The sequence below is a fragment of the Thermobia domestica genome, chromosome 6 (assembly GCF_964235325.1).
Source record: "Thermobia domestica chromosome 6, izTheDome1.hap1.1, whole genome shotgun sequence".
Lineage (NCBI taxonomy): Eukaryota > Metazoa > Arthropoda > Insecta > Zygentoma > Lepismatidae > Thermobia > Thermobia domestica.
In genome coordinates, this window is record NC_137459.1 from 182546350 (window position 1) to 182561363 (window position 15014).

The 15014-nt window shown below is 32.8% G+C and overlaps 1 protein-coding gene across 4 annotated transcripts in view; it reads right to left on the reverse strand.

Annotated features, from left to right (window-relative positions):
- LOC145688349 (cadherin-like and PC-esterase domain-containing protein 1) overlaps positions 1-15014 on the reverse strand; it is a 1309510-nt gene that overhangs the window by 538643 nt on the left and 755853 nt on the right. For all 4 annotated transcript variants that reach the window (XM_081762492.1, XM_081762493.1, XM_081762494.1 and 1 more), the window contains 2 exons: positions 10503-10744; positions 119-341 (listed from right to left, as the gene is read on the reverse strand). In XM_081762492.1, coding sequence (XP_081618618.1) covers positions 119-341; positions 10503-10744 — 465 coding nt within the window. The remainder of the gene's footprint in view (positions 1-118; positions 342-10502; positions 10745-15014) is intronic.

The following is a 15014-nucleotide window of genomic DNA, read 5'->3' on the forward strand; positions in this document are numbered from 1 at the left end:
AACTATTGGAGATCTAAAAGCAATTGTTTCTTAAAGTTTCAGGTCAGGACGGAACTTTCTTCAGAAAAATAAAATTCTTAAACAAACAAAGTAGGAATATATAAATATTCTGCATCACCTGAGCATCCAATTAGCTCCGTTAAATGTATTGTCTGTGTTCTGCAACATAAGGAGTTGCAGTTCTTCAACAAGGGCTTCATATCGACCACTACTAGGACTAGGGTACAGTCTCCTGAAGTCACCCATGTTGAGCGATTCTCTTCTTGTAGAAAGCAGAAACTCTAGATCTTCTTGTGTGAGGCACAAATCATGAGAAATAAGGCAATTCAATCCCATTACACCTACAAAAGAAAACTGAATTCTAGAAAATATTTTTTCCACTTCTAAACCAGATATACAGATGCAGAATTAAACTAATTTGTGCGATTTTTAAAACATCAGAGCATCATTTATTTTATTTAATTTTTTTATTGATTCTGTACGGAACATTAACAAACATTTCTGAAACCCTTCTCAACCTAGTTCCCTTGTTGGTTTTTACCTTCTGTAATGATTGGCGTGAAAACATTTTCTTCAGTCCACGGCATTGTAAGTACAGCATTTACTGTCTTAAACTTTAAGTCTTCCAGCAGAATGATATCACTTGATTGAAATCTATTTTAATCAACCACATATTTTAAAATTTATTTTAAGTTTTTCAAAGAGATGAGGATGTGAAACAACACTTTTTTGAAGTACACAATAAGTTGACAGAAGTTGCAATAATAGAAAATCTTCCTATACTTGAATCGAAATTGTTTCTCTATCTGCAGTAATTGATATGAAACACACAAATTTCAGTTTATTTTTCCACTAAGCATACCATGTGCTAGAGTTCTCTTTTAGACTAATCTTCATAAAAGTTCTTATATGTTTAATTGTCTTAGAATTTGCAACATTGGAACTTTTATTTCTTCAGCATAGTCATGGTGTCATGAATTATTCTGCATGACGAGTGACTCCTAATAATACTTTTTTAAATAAATTCCCGTACTGCGAAGCATAGAAATATGATCCAAAATATTCTTCTGATTTAATTTTCATCTTTTATTAAATAAATTAACACTTCATTATAATAAAATGAGTTTAGTATTTCCTTAGGTCAATAGGGTTTGTTAGAGTGCTGTGCGGATTTCAGTTTCTATTCTTCCAGACCTCAGCAACATACTAAAGTAAGAATTTCACGCTATAGTTCGTTTCTTTACTATGTGTCCTATCAGATAACGAATTGACAACTTCAACACTGTAAATTCGTCTACTGAAGTGAAAGTACATTATTTGTTGGAGGCCTTGAATGTGCAGGCATTGTGTCCAGTACCATAAGTTCTTCAGATCTACTAATTTTCGGAATTTATCAGTTCTACGAGCAGTTGAAATAAAATTTTATGACATAATGGATCCGTGTTACTGTTCATGATTGTAGTTTATGACTGAAACCACAAATATTTTGTTTCTCAAATCTCATAGAGCACTCACCAAACAGTCCATTTTCAAAAAGAAAGACTTGAAACTTCTAAAAGTGATTGGAACTTCTTTATCTATTATATACAAAATTGAAACTTTGTTGTTTCGCAAAAGCTAGAAGCAATTTGTGAATCAACATGATGAAGATCTATATGAAGTAGATTCATTCTGTAATTATCTTGGTGATTTACAAATAGCTAAATTATTTTCTGATATAAGCAAGTTATATTTTGTTTACCGACAAAATATAAAGCAAATGCATTTCCGTTGTGAATATGTAAAATCCAGAGTAAGTTTTACTTGCATTTAGTAATACGGCTGTACGCTCTAGTCGGTAGTCAGCTATAGTTGGTTTGTTTTCTAAAGCTATCACCTTCCTAATTGATTAGGTGTTGTAATGTTATTTCTTCATCAAGTAAAAACGATTTGTTCTTTATGATATTCTCTTGTATAGCATTCAGCATTCTTGAAATTTTCTTTATTTGATACATTTTTTTAAAAATAATTTTACAATTCACAAGTATACATTTAAGATTAGGCATTAAAAGTAATTGCTTTCGGATAAGTACCTTTATATATTGAGATACTTATTTTTCTTTTGCAATTTTTATCTTTTATTTCATTTTTTTAATTTATGTGTATATGTTCTTACCTTCTGTCTTGGTTCTTTAATTTGAAGTGTCTATTTTGTAAAAAAAAAAAAAAAAAAAAAAAAAAAAAAAATCTAATTCTAAAATCATATTTTGATAACAAATTTTGCGAAGAGAAGGTTTCTCAATTATAATACATTGATACATTGAATGCTTACGTTGGTTTACTGTATCGATGTTGAATACTTTTGAAATTAATTGGTCTTAAATAAGATGAACTAGAAATGTGAAAAGAAATAATCTTATCATGTTTTCAACTCATCTATATCTCCCATAGCTTCAGATTATGTTATCTTTGTGATGAGTATCGTATTTTAGCATGTAGCTGCAGCGGATATGATTTTCTAACATGATCGAATATCAGTAAGAAATTAAACAGTACTTATCGTTGAAATATTAATATAAAATTTGTTTCAGTTACTTCATTGCATTTAGTTATTCTCTTGCAGTTGGTGCCGTATACTGGTATATCTTTACTAGTCAGGAATTTGATGTTCAGATACAAATGTTTTCCATTAAAATCTTAGAATCGTTAGGAAAGTGGCAACATACATATGAAGATTAGAAATACTGACATAATTACCATTGACGCTGCAATATAATAACTCTACTGAGAAGGAGTACTTAGCATAATTAACATTTATGAACAGCTTAATTAAAAAAAATACCAGACATATTTTAATCAGAACAGCACGCTTTTAACGAGGCATTCACTTTGAAGCAAGAACACAAAAGAAATTCTGAATCTCATTGTATAATGTTTAGTTGATGCTCTCCGTAAACAATATCACAACCTTCTCCTTTTGAATATTACCTTTTCCTTGATGATAATTTAAACGTATAAAATATTTACTTATTAAGTCGGTAAGTATAATAACAATGAAATTGCCTTAGAGCTGCATTTGTATTTTCATTTTATTAACTGATATGTGACGAGTGTTCTACGATAACAATTTTAGAGATTTTTTTTTCTTTAACACTAAAGTTATCAAGTTGAAGATATTATAGTTCCACAGTAAAGCACAAAAACCATATCAATATCTTTCTCCTTTTTTTTTAGTATATGCGATCTAACTTCTCTGACATGGGTAAACTGCATTTTCATGTTCCATTTTCTTCTTCTTCTTCTATTTCTTCTTCATCTTTTAAAAGAACATCACGAAGCTCTTCTCCATTTTTCGCAATTGTAACATGTTGATTGCGATAAAGTAAGCATCATAGATTTATACACTCAGAAGTACATGATATTTTCTTTATTTCTTTCTTTCTCTTTCTTTCTTCATTTTCTTTTAGAATAACACGTTCCAAATTGTTTTATCATCATTACGTTTAATCACAAATACGCTTACACTCATCCAATATGTATGAATCCTTCTAAAACGTAGTTTGTTGTATTCCTTCTCTCCTTAGTATTCCATGAACTTCAAATCATGTGTTTGACGTTGGTTTTATTTATACGATTCAAAAAAAAATATACCGAAAACTGAATTTACCAGACCAAGCTATCTATCATATTACAATAATGAAACATCTGCTTCATTAGTTCAAATGTAAAATTTACTTCACAGGCCATACCAAATGAATTTAAGATATCGTTTATTGTACCGTTCAATGGTGCCTTTGTTTGTTAGATAAATAAAAAAAGAAATCATATGTGTTCCGTTGGACCTTAGAACCTTAACTGAATTATTAGAAGGATCGCCTTTCGAGCGCTACCGATTCTTATGAGTATATAGAATTTCAGTTTGTACTTCTTCCACATAAAGAGCTTTCATACTCAATGAGACCCAGGGTTTCTTTCAGAGAAATATTTGTAGAGGTTATTTCCGGATGCGAGGGAGTAAGAAAGAAATTAACCAGAAGCGTATTTACAAAGATCTAAAGGGCTTGAGATTTCCTCTCTCCCTAAACACTTTTAACTACACTTTTTTTTCCCACTCGATGTGCAATAATAAAACAAGATTTATCGCCAATTTTGATTCAGCCAACGTCTGCGAAAAAGAAAATCGTAAATACGGCACTGGTGTCAGTTTTAAAATAATGAAATCGACCAAGAATACTTCATAAAATATTACAAGATTAAAAATGTTACTTTATTGTTTTCTCCTATTTATTTATTTTTGTAAAAGACAAAACGAAGAATTGAGCACGTGTTCAAGCGATTACTATGTGCATTTGTAAATAATATATAATAAATATTATTATGCTACGAAAACACCTAACCGCAGCCTATATTGCATTTACCATTATTTGAAACTGCACTCTCGTCTCCCTTAGCCTAAAGGACATAAACGCAGGACGTTAAACTGAAATATTTCATTTCATTTTTAAAACTGCACTTAAAAAAATAATTTCACAATTTCTCTAAATAAATACCACACGAAGAAATTTCAGTTTCAACTAGATTTAATACCTAAAGTTTTTCAAAGAAACGCTTCCTTACAGTAATTTGAACTAGAGTAATCAGTCACAAAATTATTTGCAGCTTATTTTGTACAGAACAGAAATGGCTCTTTACATTTTGTTGCAACTATTTAACCTATTGTATTTAACCAGACGATTTATATACAAAAGGTTTAAATGTAGCAAATAATACTTACTATTTTGCTTATAATTTATTATGAAATCATGTAATAATTCTTAAAAAGACATTTTCTATTTAAAATAAACGGGTCCTCCTTTGTACTTTGTATGCATATTGTCAAGAATCTGAATTCACGATTTCTCACTTGGAACATCTCCCTCAACAGAAATTCTCATACAGTTGTCTAATGATGATTCACTGAGTCGATTTCATAGTGGTATAACTATTCGATTAATTATGTTGAAAGATCTTTCTTTCATCGGTAGCTGTTGACACAAGCACAGCTAACGACTTCACACATGCGTATTTTAGTCTATTACGAGTGTAACCTAGAGTTGAGTTTTGACACTGTTATTCACAATTTTTGCCAAGAATTGAAAATAGTTTTTTACAACTGCTAGTAAATGATTATATATGTCATGAAAACTAACAAAGATTTCTGACACAGTGGCGGCGTAAGGGCGGGGCGAGCGGTGCCACCGCCCCGGGCCCCACTTTGTGTGGGGGCCCCGGACGGTAGATAAAAAATAATTACTAAAGAACTTTGTTAGCATCAGCCGTACAAGTACTGTTAACGTTTATAAACCACATCTTCCCTAAAAGCAAACTCAGTTAATTGTCAATCAATATTACACCAAATAACGAATAAAACAACAGAAATATCTGTCTAATAAAACTAACTAGTACCGGATTTCCGTATAAGTTAAACAAACTATAGCTTAGGGCCTCATTCTCCTGGGGACCCGCAAAGAAATTTAAAGAAAAAACTGAATATAGATTAAAAATAAATTATCTTGGGGGCCCCAAAGAAATTTAAAGGAAAAATGTATGTGGATCAAAATATGAATAATGTTACATGCTGAGAGATATGGTCCCGGAAGTTCGTCGTTCGATTCTAGTGGATGCCACTTAGAAAATGTTATTTTTTTCCCAAGAAGAATTGAACTGATGTAGCCTCAAGTTTTTTTTTTTTTTTTTTTTTTTTTTGAAGCATTTTGTAAAAACTTGTTTGGTTCATTAAACTAGGTGCAATAGCAGAAGTCCTTCACCCTGCTCCCTGCACATGCCTACATCATATTCCTTATCCTGACCTTTATTCCCTTACTTCCTACTTTTACGCAATACACATCTTTTATGGGCTTTTGTAAAACAGCCTTTGAATAAAACCACGAACACCAAATTTGTCGGGGAAGTGTACATTAAGATTTTGACGGAGCAACTTCGTTGGACGATAGCTCATGGAGCTACCTCCATGCATAAAGGTATTGTAATCAGCTGACATATTGAAGGAACTTTACATAACAAACCATTACATTTTACAGACCAAAGATTCTTATTTTACCTATCCAAATTCTGCTGCATCTTTTCAAATACGCATTTTGTGTATGTCATTTATAATTACAATAATAGCTATGTTAAAGCTTCAACCCGAATTTAATGTTCATGTATTTTAATGAAAGAATTATACGATTTAATCGTTCATGTTTCCAGCTTCTCATAAAGCTGTTGGTGGAAATAACATCCCCAATTTGTTGGGCAACGATTTTGTTACATATTCTAGGTTGCTTTCAGTGCTTTGCCGACACTATTTACAGTGACAAAACAATAAAATAAAAGTTTCACTCTGTTCAATAATCTTAGAGAAATTTAAAGTAAAAAGCTGATTGTAGATTAAAACATAGTAAAAGGAAAATGGAGGTATATTGTGTTATTTACATTTTAAAATTTTATGATGCAAGTAATGGGGCTCCGACAGCTAGCCTGCTTCCTAAAATATCACTGTTTATTTATTTATTTATTTATTTATCAGTTCAGGGGAAGGGCACAAAGAAGGGATCAACGTACATAATGCTTCATTAGGGTACTAGAATTCTGGTGCTAATTAAAAGCTCTTTGCTGCAGTTTTACAAATCGAATTTTCAGAGAGCGAAATACTTTTGCTTAGCTGGTTTTCACTTTTTTGCTCTTGCTTTTTGGCGTACGAATTTACACTTCAGCTCACAAATTTAGAGTAAAGAAAATGTTCAATAAGAAAACAAGTGTTCAAATATTCAAAAGAAAAACATAATTTACGTAAATTACATGTTATATTGATTCCTTCTTTATTTAGATGAAATTAAATAGTACTGCTTTTTACGGGGCGTAATTTGTGTGGTGTGTTCCACAGTTTCTCGATAAGCTGGGTAAACTATTTCGCAGTTCTATCATATGGATAGCTGATCATAATCATGTCGCATGCCCACTCTTGTGCTTGTATACTTACAATATAGTAAGTCCAATTAAAAAAAAAAAAAAAAAAAAAAACTGAACTGAATATCACTGCGTTGTAATAACCTGACTAGTAAAAAGAGCTTAAACGGTATTTCGTGAGGAGTCCATGTTAATGTCTTGATTTCGATCTTATAGACAGCGCTGGTACGTAAGTATAGCGAAACCTGTTTCTTTATTTGTTTATTCTTTCAATTGTGATTATCATTCTAAACATGCTTGGGAGCGTGTAAGTACAGGTCCTGCAGTTTTATTAAAGTCAGGGGTCTAGTAAAGTCTGTGAGGTTACAAGCAACAGCCGAGAAGAAGCAAAGGATGAACCTCTGACTGCACAGGTCGAAGTGAAGCATTCTATCAATGAAATTCTAGATGAGACGAGACAACAAATGTATGACCGTTTTACTCAAATGCATGATCTGAACGACAGGTTTGAATTCCTATGTTCTATCACCAACTTTATATTGCAGCCAGGTGATGAGCGAGGAAAGGCTAAAAACATGTTGCTCTGATTTAGCTTTGATATTCCCGAATGACCTTGGTGGCGTAGAATTATTTCAGGATTGTAAGGATATAATCCATTCACTAAGGTGTGCTCAGAAAGTTAAAGAAGACCTGACTTTTCCCCACAAGGTATACTGAAATATGTATCTTCAATGGAATTTGAAGCTTACAAAAGTTTGGCAATCCCTCTTCAGATTTTGATAACATTGACCGTATCTCTCGAATCATGTGAAAGGTCTTTCAGCAGAAGGAAGCTGGTAAAATCATACTTGCGCTCCGCAAAGAATCAAGAAGGACTCACGAATCTGAACATTCTTTCTGTCGAAAATGAAATATCATCTAATTTGGATTTTGATAATATAGTTGAGACTTTCGCACCTACCAAAGCAAGGACGGTAGCATTTCTGAATGCTGCTGGAACACAGGCTAATAAAGTAGCGGAACTATCGTCGAAAGTTGTTTCATATTTCAACTTAAAACAAAATACAAAAGTACCAAAAGAATAATAAAAAAAAACCGTCAAGATTTGTCAATTTACTGATGATGGGTGGTAATGAAAAGTAAACCCGTTGTAGAATTCTGTGCTCACATATTTAATCTACGATATATCCCCAATTATTCAATATATTCAAGATTTTTTGTTATATTCTAATACTAAGTGTGTTAGTAAGTTTTAATGGAAACAGTCATACGTGACAGAATATAAACATGACTAAATTATTAAATACAAAAAGATAATAATAATAATAATAATAATAATAATAATAATAATAATAATAATAATAATAATAATAATAATAATAATAATAAAACAAATGTGAAATCTGGAAACAATAGTAAAAAAGACAAGTAGGGGAGGAACATTCTATTGCTTAACTATTCATTGATATTTCGTCAAAAGCAGTGGGACTAAATAGGTCGTATATTATCACTGGAGAGAAACCTGGTAAAAAAAAAAGTGAAGAAGACATGCAGAAGAAAAATCTATTCTAGCCATTATTTATTGATAGTTCGATAAAAAAATGTAAGTATCGTGTATGATCACAGGAGAAAGAATGAATGTTAAAGTGAATAAGACTAAGTGTAGGGGAAAAATCTAATCAAATAAAACCCATACAGTGTAAACTCAGACAGGTGAAAAACCATGAGTTAACTTAACCATCACACTGATAAAATATTGCGCAAAAGAAACACCAAAGGCGAGAACCGATCAAGAAAATTCTAGAGAACATAGAGATTACATTTAGAAATCGCATCGGTGTATTATTACTATTTGCAGTATTTTTCAATATCAGCTCATTGTTACATTTTGTATGTGAGCATTATTTCCATTATCCCATTTAATTACAGGTCGCGTTTAAGCTTGGATAGTATAGGTGTAGGATAAATTCTGGTTCTTTGTTGTTACGTCTTGTTTGTTCTTAAGATTATGTTATTTCTGTCATGAGTCCTAGTTTCCCTAATCTTAATTCGTTTTCCATCGTGTCCTTTGTTTAAAAATAAATAAAATAAGGAAAAAGTACGCAATGATAGCCCTGGTCCGGTTTTATTTTTAGATACCAGCCTGAAAGCGGTTCTGAGCATTAAAAAAATAGGGATGCTGAATGTCAGCCCCACTTATATAAATTATATATATATATATATCCCAGATTAAAATGGTTTAAACACACACCAACGGGAAAGGGGGAGGAGTGAACAGGAAGAATGATTATGTAAATTAATGTCAAAACTAGCAGTGTTGTTCGGGAAGGGGCCCCAATCTACTTCACTGGCCCCGGGCCCCAGTTTGTCTTACGCCGCCACTGTTCTGACATTGACTTTTATCAATAGAATATGATCATAAGTTTCAAATAAGGAACATAAGAGGAGATTTAATGTATTAAGTCTCCATTAACTGGGTGTTTCCAAACATTCTTCTTCCATACGGTCTCCTTTTACTACACCAATCACAGATTTACAATTTTTGGGGGGTAAATCTCGAAGTCTGGGGGTATTAATATCTCCCGGTCAACCCCCTGAAAGAAACACTGATGAAAACCATGTAACTTTTTAGTTGATCAAGAAGAAGGTTAATGTAGCACTGACATAGCCACCCACTAGTATAATTAATTCTGGAGTGATATTTTAATTCGATAGATAATAATACTGAATTAACTTACAAGAGACTCATGTTGTAACAAATCTGTATGAAGTCAGATTCTATCTTAAAAGACATGTATTGTACCATGGTATCTCTTCCACATTTTAATATAATGCACAGGTAGCGATGATTGTTTATATTGAATGGATATAAAGGTCTGATAGCCTGAATTGAAATTTTATTTGAGGCAACAGGTGAAATGAAGATAAGGTAGCGATAACTGTTTGCATTGAGTCGGTATAAAGGTCTGATCATTTGAATTGAAATTTTACTTGAAACAACAAGTCATAATGAAGATAATACTTAAAAAAGAAAAAAAAAACTCGGATTAGGCATTTTCTTACCACGATTGTCAAAGGATATGACGGAATAGTCTTTTCTTTTACTTTTTTAAGAGGAAAGAAAATGTTGTTTAATGACCCGAATTGACACCTTAAATAAAATACAAAACATGTTCAATTTTATTTCAAAACAAGCAAACAAAAGTATATTTAATAGGAAATAATATACAAGACACTAACTGCCAGTTTCAACAACGATTGTTTAAAATAATTATCGTTATATACTATCAACATTTCATCAAGAGAATTGATTGTTACACCAGTATCCCTTATTACTGATTTAGTTTAATGATTTTATACAATTTTTACTTATCATAAAATAATTTAAAAACAAGTAAATCTAACAAATATGGTGAAAACAGTACTAACACTGAAATTTTAAATTTATTTCATGATATCTCAGTCTCATTTACATACCTTTCTCTCCGAATGGAAACTGTAATCCTGCATTGAAGCGCAAGTAAAATTTATTTTCATACATAAGATCGAATGCACTCGTTCTACATTACACTTACCTATATTATAGTCTTCTGCTGTACCTTCTAAAGCTTTATAAACATCGTCATGAACAATGTCTCTTCCAAAAACTAGGCTAAGCATGTCTTTGATAACCATTTGTTTTAAACTATCTACAGGCCAGTTCTCTGAGGAGAGTGATTCTTGCATATTTGGCTGTCCATTGACTTCCATAATCACGGGAGAAAACGACGTATTATATATAAGCTCTACGTTCACGAGCTGAAAACAATTTTGGCACCTGGAAATCGAAAAGACAGACAAATTGAGTTTACACTTTAGAATGGAGCTTACATACTAGAATGTAAATGGAACTCCGAGAGTTTCATTCAAGGTATTTTACCTAGATTGAAAGATAATTATGATGTTATTATATTGATTAAGATGTGTATGATATTATTACATTGATTCAGAAAACAAAGCACCAATATATGGATATGTTAAAGTTACAGTGGTGCAAGTATTCTCTTTTAGTTAATAAACCACCTGTAGGTAAGTTAATCTGTTAACTGAAAACGTAAGTGCTTTACTTAACTGCCAACACATGGGAGCAGAAGTTCTAGTGATAAAGGACACAATTGTTTTATTCTGAATTTATGACAATACCTTTTGCGTTAATTTCTGGAAAACAAACAAAATGTGACTTACACCATTATAACTTTAACTCCTCCATATGTGTATTACAACTCACTACACAGAGATTAAACAATAAGTGAGTGGGTAACAACAAATTGTAACAAGTATTCAATTTTTGCTGCTTCTTACAGATATGCCTGTTGCACAGAGATGGCGTGGATCAATGAAAATTGGACCCACGACCCACCATGACCCAACACTCATCATGAACCACTCTGACCCACTATAACCCACCCACTTCGACCCACCAAAACACATCGTCATCATGTCTGACTCATGATCCACGCCCTCTTCTCTACTGACTAAAGACTTTATACTTGTAATAAACAAGGCTGTGAAATTATCACTAATTGAAGTTTGAATTTCTATAGTCAATCGATAAAACACCGCTCTGTTACAATACCAGTGGATCTGGCCTTTGCGATATAAAATGGTAAAGTGTTTGACATGGGCCAAATTACAATGAATTTCAATTTAATTATCATATTAATTATTTCCTTGTGGAATTACAGATACTTAAGTGGAAAATAGGATGAAATTTGACTCTCTCAAATCAAGGTAAGTAGACCAACTTAAGGGGAAAAAAGTAAAATTTTCCATATAATTAAGTATACCGTATAAACTTAAAATTTCCGTGTAATTAAGCTTACAATACAAATTCTATGTCTATTTTTTTTTCACAACATTATGTTTTGATTGCCTTGTGCTCTGAATATTCCATATAATGCATATAAACTTAAGAAATTATTATAATAGAAAGCTGTGGACACAAAATGCAAAGCAATGTAGTTTTTGTTTCTGCTCCCCATAAAAGAGAATTTTGAAAAATGCTAGGACACGTTCTATTTGTTTTCAATAAAGTGTTACTATACTGAATGTCAGCTCCCTAAGTTGAATGGCTTGTGAGATACTCATTTTTTCGCAAAAATTCGGACGGCCTCTCTCCCTTAGGATATGTATCATAATGAAAGCGATATGATAACATCTCTGTTGGATTGTGGCCTAACTATATATAAAAGGTAATTTTATTTGGCTTTGCCATTTGTGATCTTCACGCACACATACTTGCATTCATTTTTTTTTTTTTTTTTTTACATAATTCATACAGGGGATTCAAAAATATTTTTCCAGTAGTTAGCTTCCCTAAAAACTCACAAGCTGTATCTCGAAAGCATTGCCGGTTCTAGGCATTTCGTAAGTGTAAGCAAACAATATTTAGCACCCCCATCTAAATGATAAGAGAAGAGTAAAAAGTTGTAATGGACAAACATTCTTCAAATAATTGTTACAATTGCAAATTCCTTCAACATTTGCAGTCTATAGCCTATATCAATAGTGAGCATTAAGCAGTGGGCAGCGATTGTGAGCCACTGATATTAGGAACTTAAGTCTAAATTTCGCTCAGAAATGTTCAAACATTCCATTTGTACCGCCCGTCTTTCCTTAGTATTCGTCCCCTCCCCATACCAATGGGCAACAAAAGCCTAGTCGCTTGAACTTCGATAATGTGCATTTCATTTACGCTGACCTTTCTCAACCCTTAACTGTGGTCATTGAACCGAGGAGGAGCACACTTGAAGACAATTCTTTCTACTGTGATAATGCTACCCAATACATAAGCAACACGTGCTCCTTTTGTTTGTTGATCCATTCTCATTTCAAAGACATATTTGGCAATGCTATTCTCTAGCAAGGTCGCGGAATGGTTGTTGGGAGAAGAATGAAGAGTCTGTTATATTGTGTTTTGTGTATATGGTGGGATTGTGGAAAGAATGTCGCTGTCTTTGATCGTACTGCCTTGGTGCTTAATATAACATCCATTAAAAAGCTAAATTTTACGTTTTATCTCATATTCGTAAAATCTCTCCTTTCCCTCTTTAAAAAAAAATCTTTCCCAAATTTCGCTCCGCCGCGGGTAATTTTCCGCAAAGCGGCATCACTTTGAGTGTGGCATTGTCGCCAATTTATTTATGAGTTCATTTTAATCGTAAAGCGATGTTTTACAGCCAACCACGCAAAAGTTCGACTTTATTGTCCTTTTGATGTATTTTTCATGTATCTCAGATTGTACAATGCTATTTGAAACTTTTTCATCGTAACATTCCCTTTAATAAATATCCACATTTAAAACACAAAATTTATTTTCCCGTTTGGCGCCCTCTTCATCTGGCGCCTCCTGCAAACGCGTAGTTCGCAGGATTCAAGATCCGGCCCTGCTCGAAAGTCAAGTAGTAAGTCATATTGCTATTATTACAATTGCAAATTCAATATCCAAAAATATCTGAAGTTCTTTTTTCACATAGATATACTCATCTCACAAGGAGAGCTATCCAACTCCTCGACGAGTATCGCATTGAAACTTGCACAAGTGGAAGGACATACTGAAAAATGGAAATATGCTTACTCTTACGATTCGCAACGTCGTTGAACTAGAAGTAGAATGATTGTTCTCCCATAACCCCTGAAAGTTATGTACTCTGGTCATACATGCCAGAATGTGATAGGGCCTACACTGGAACCTGTTTTCTCACGAAGACAAATATTGCAAACTCAAGATGGTAAAGTCTGTGGTGATTGTGGTCTCTAGTACCTCATTGATGCGAACCGATGTCAAATGGAGCACCATACAATACACCGATAGTAAGTTCCAAACGAACACGTTTACCCACTGGAGAAAAGGAACAAACTGAAAACACAACACAAAATGGCTTTCTATGATGATGATGATGATGATGATGATGATGATGATGATGATGATGATGATGATGATGATGATGATGATGATGATGATTATTATTATTATTATTATTATTATTATTATTATTATTATTATTATTATTATTATTATTATTATTATTATTATTATAAGAAGTAGTACTAGTAGTACGATTAGTATTAATATTATGAGCAGTATGATGAGTAAAAACAATAATAATGACAAGAAGAAGAGGACAAATGTTTGTTTGGCCCGTTCAGTAACGAAGGACTTCGGCCCTTCTTGAGTGTCCTCTAGCATTGCTCCAAAGGTTTCAAAATCCAGAAACAATCATAAGCCAGCCGTAATTCGAAGTCGGGACCCTTGAACGCTGGCTTGACTCCTCAACCAACACGAACATGAGGTCATCAATAATAATAAGAAGACGACAAAGAAATAATAATAATAATAATAATAATAATAATAATAATAATAATAATAATAATAATAATAATAATAATAATAATAATAATACTATACCAGTGTTCTTAACCTAATTTCGATCACGACCCGCATATTATTACATCCTCTTGCCTGCGACTACCTTATAATTTCTGGTTTGTAATAAGCTTGTGTAGAATTTTTAATATACCTATTGCAGAGATCTCACGATATGCATCTATTTCTATAATAGTATAATCTATCTCTTGTATACAGTGAATAAAGTAATTTCCCTAAAAGCGAATGGATTAAAACCAAAATATTTTCCGGTATTAGATTCTAATTATATTTATCTCTTTCGCTTATCTTCGCGACCCCAAGGTTGAGAAACTCTGTCCTATGCTATTTCTTCCTCTTGCATACCTCGTGTTCGTAGGATTGAGGCACCAAGCCAGCGACTCTAGGGTCCTGACTTCGAATCTCGGCTGGGGTATGGTTGTCTCTGGATTCTGAAACTTTTATAGCAATGCTAGAGGACACTCAAGACGGGCCGAAGTCCTTCGTTACGGAACGGTCCAAACAATACATTTGTTGTCTTCTTCTTCTCATTATTATTATCTTTACTCATACTACTAATACTAATCATACTACTACTACTACTACTATTACTACTACTACTACTACTACTACTACTACTACCACCACCACCACTACTACTACTACTACTATTACTACTACT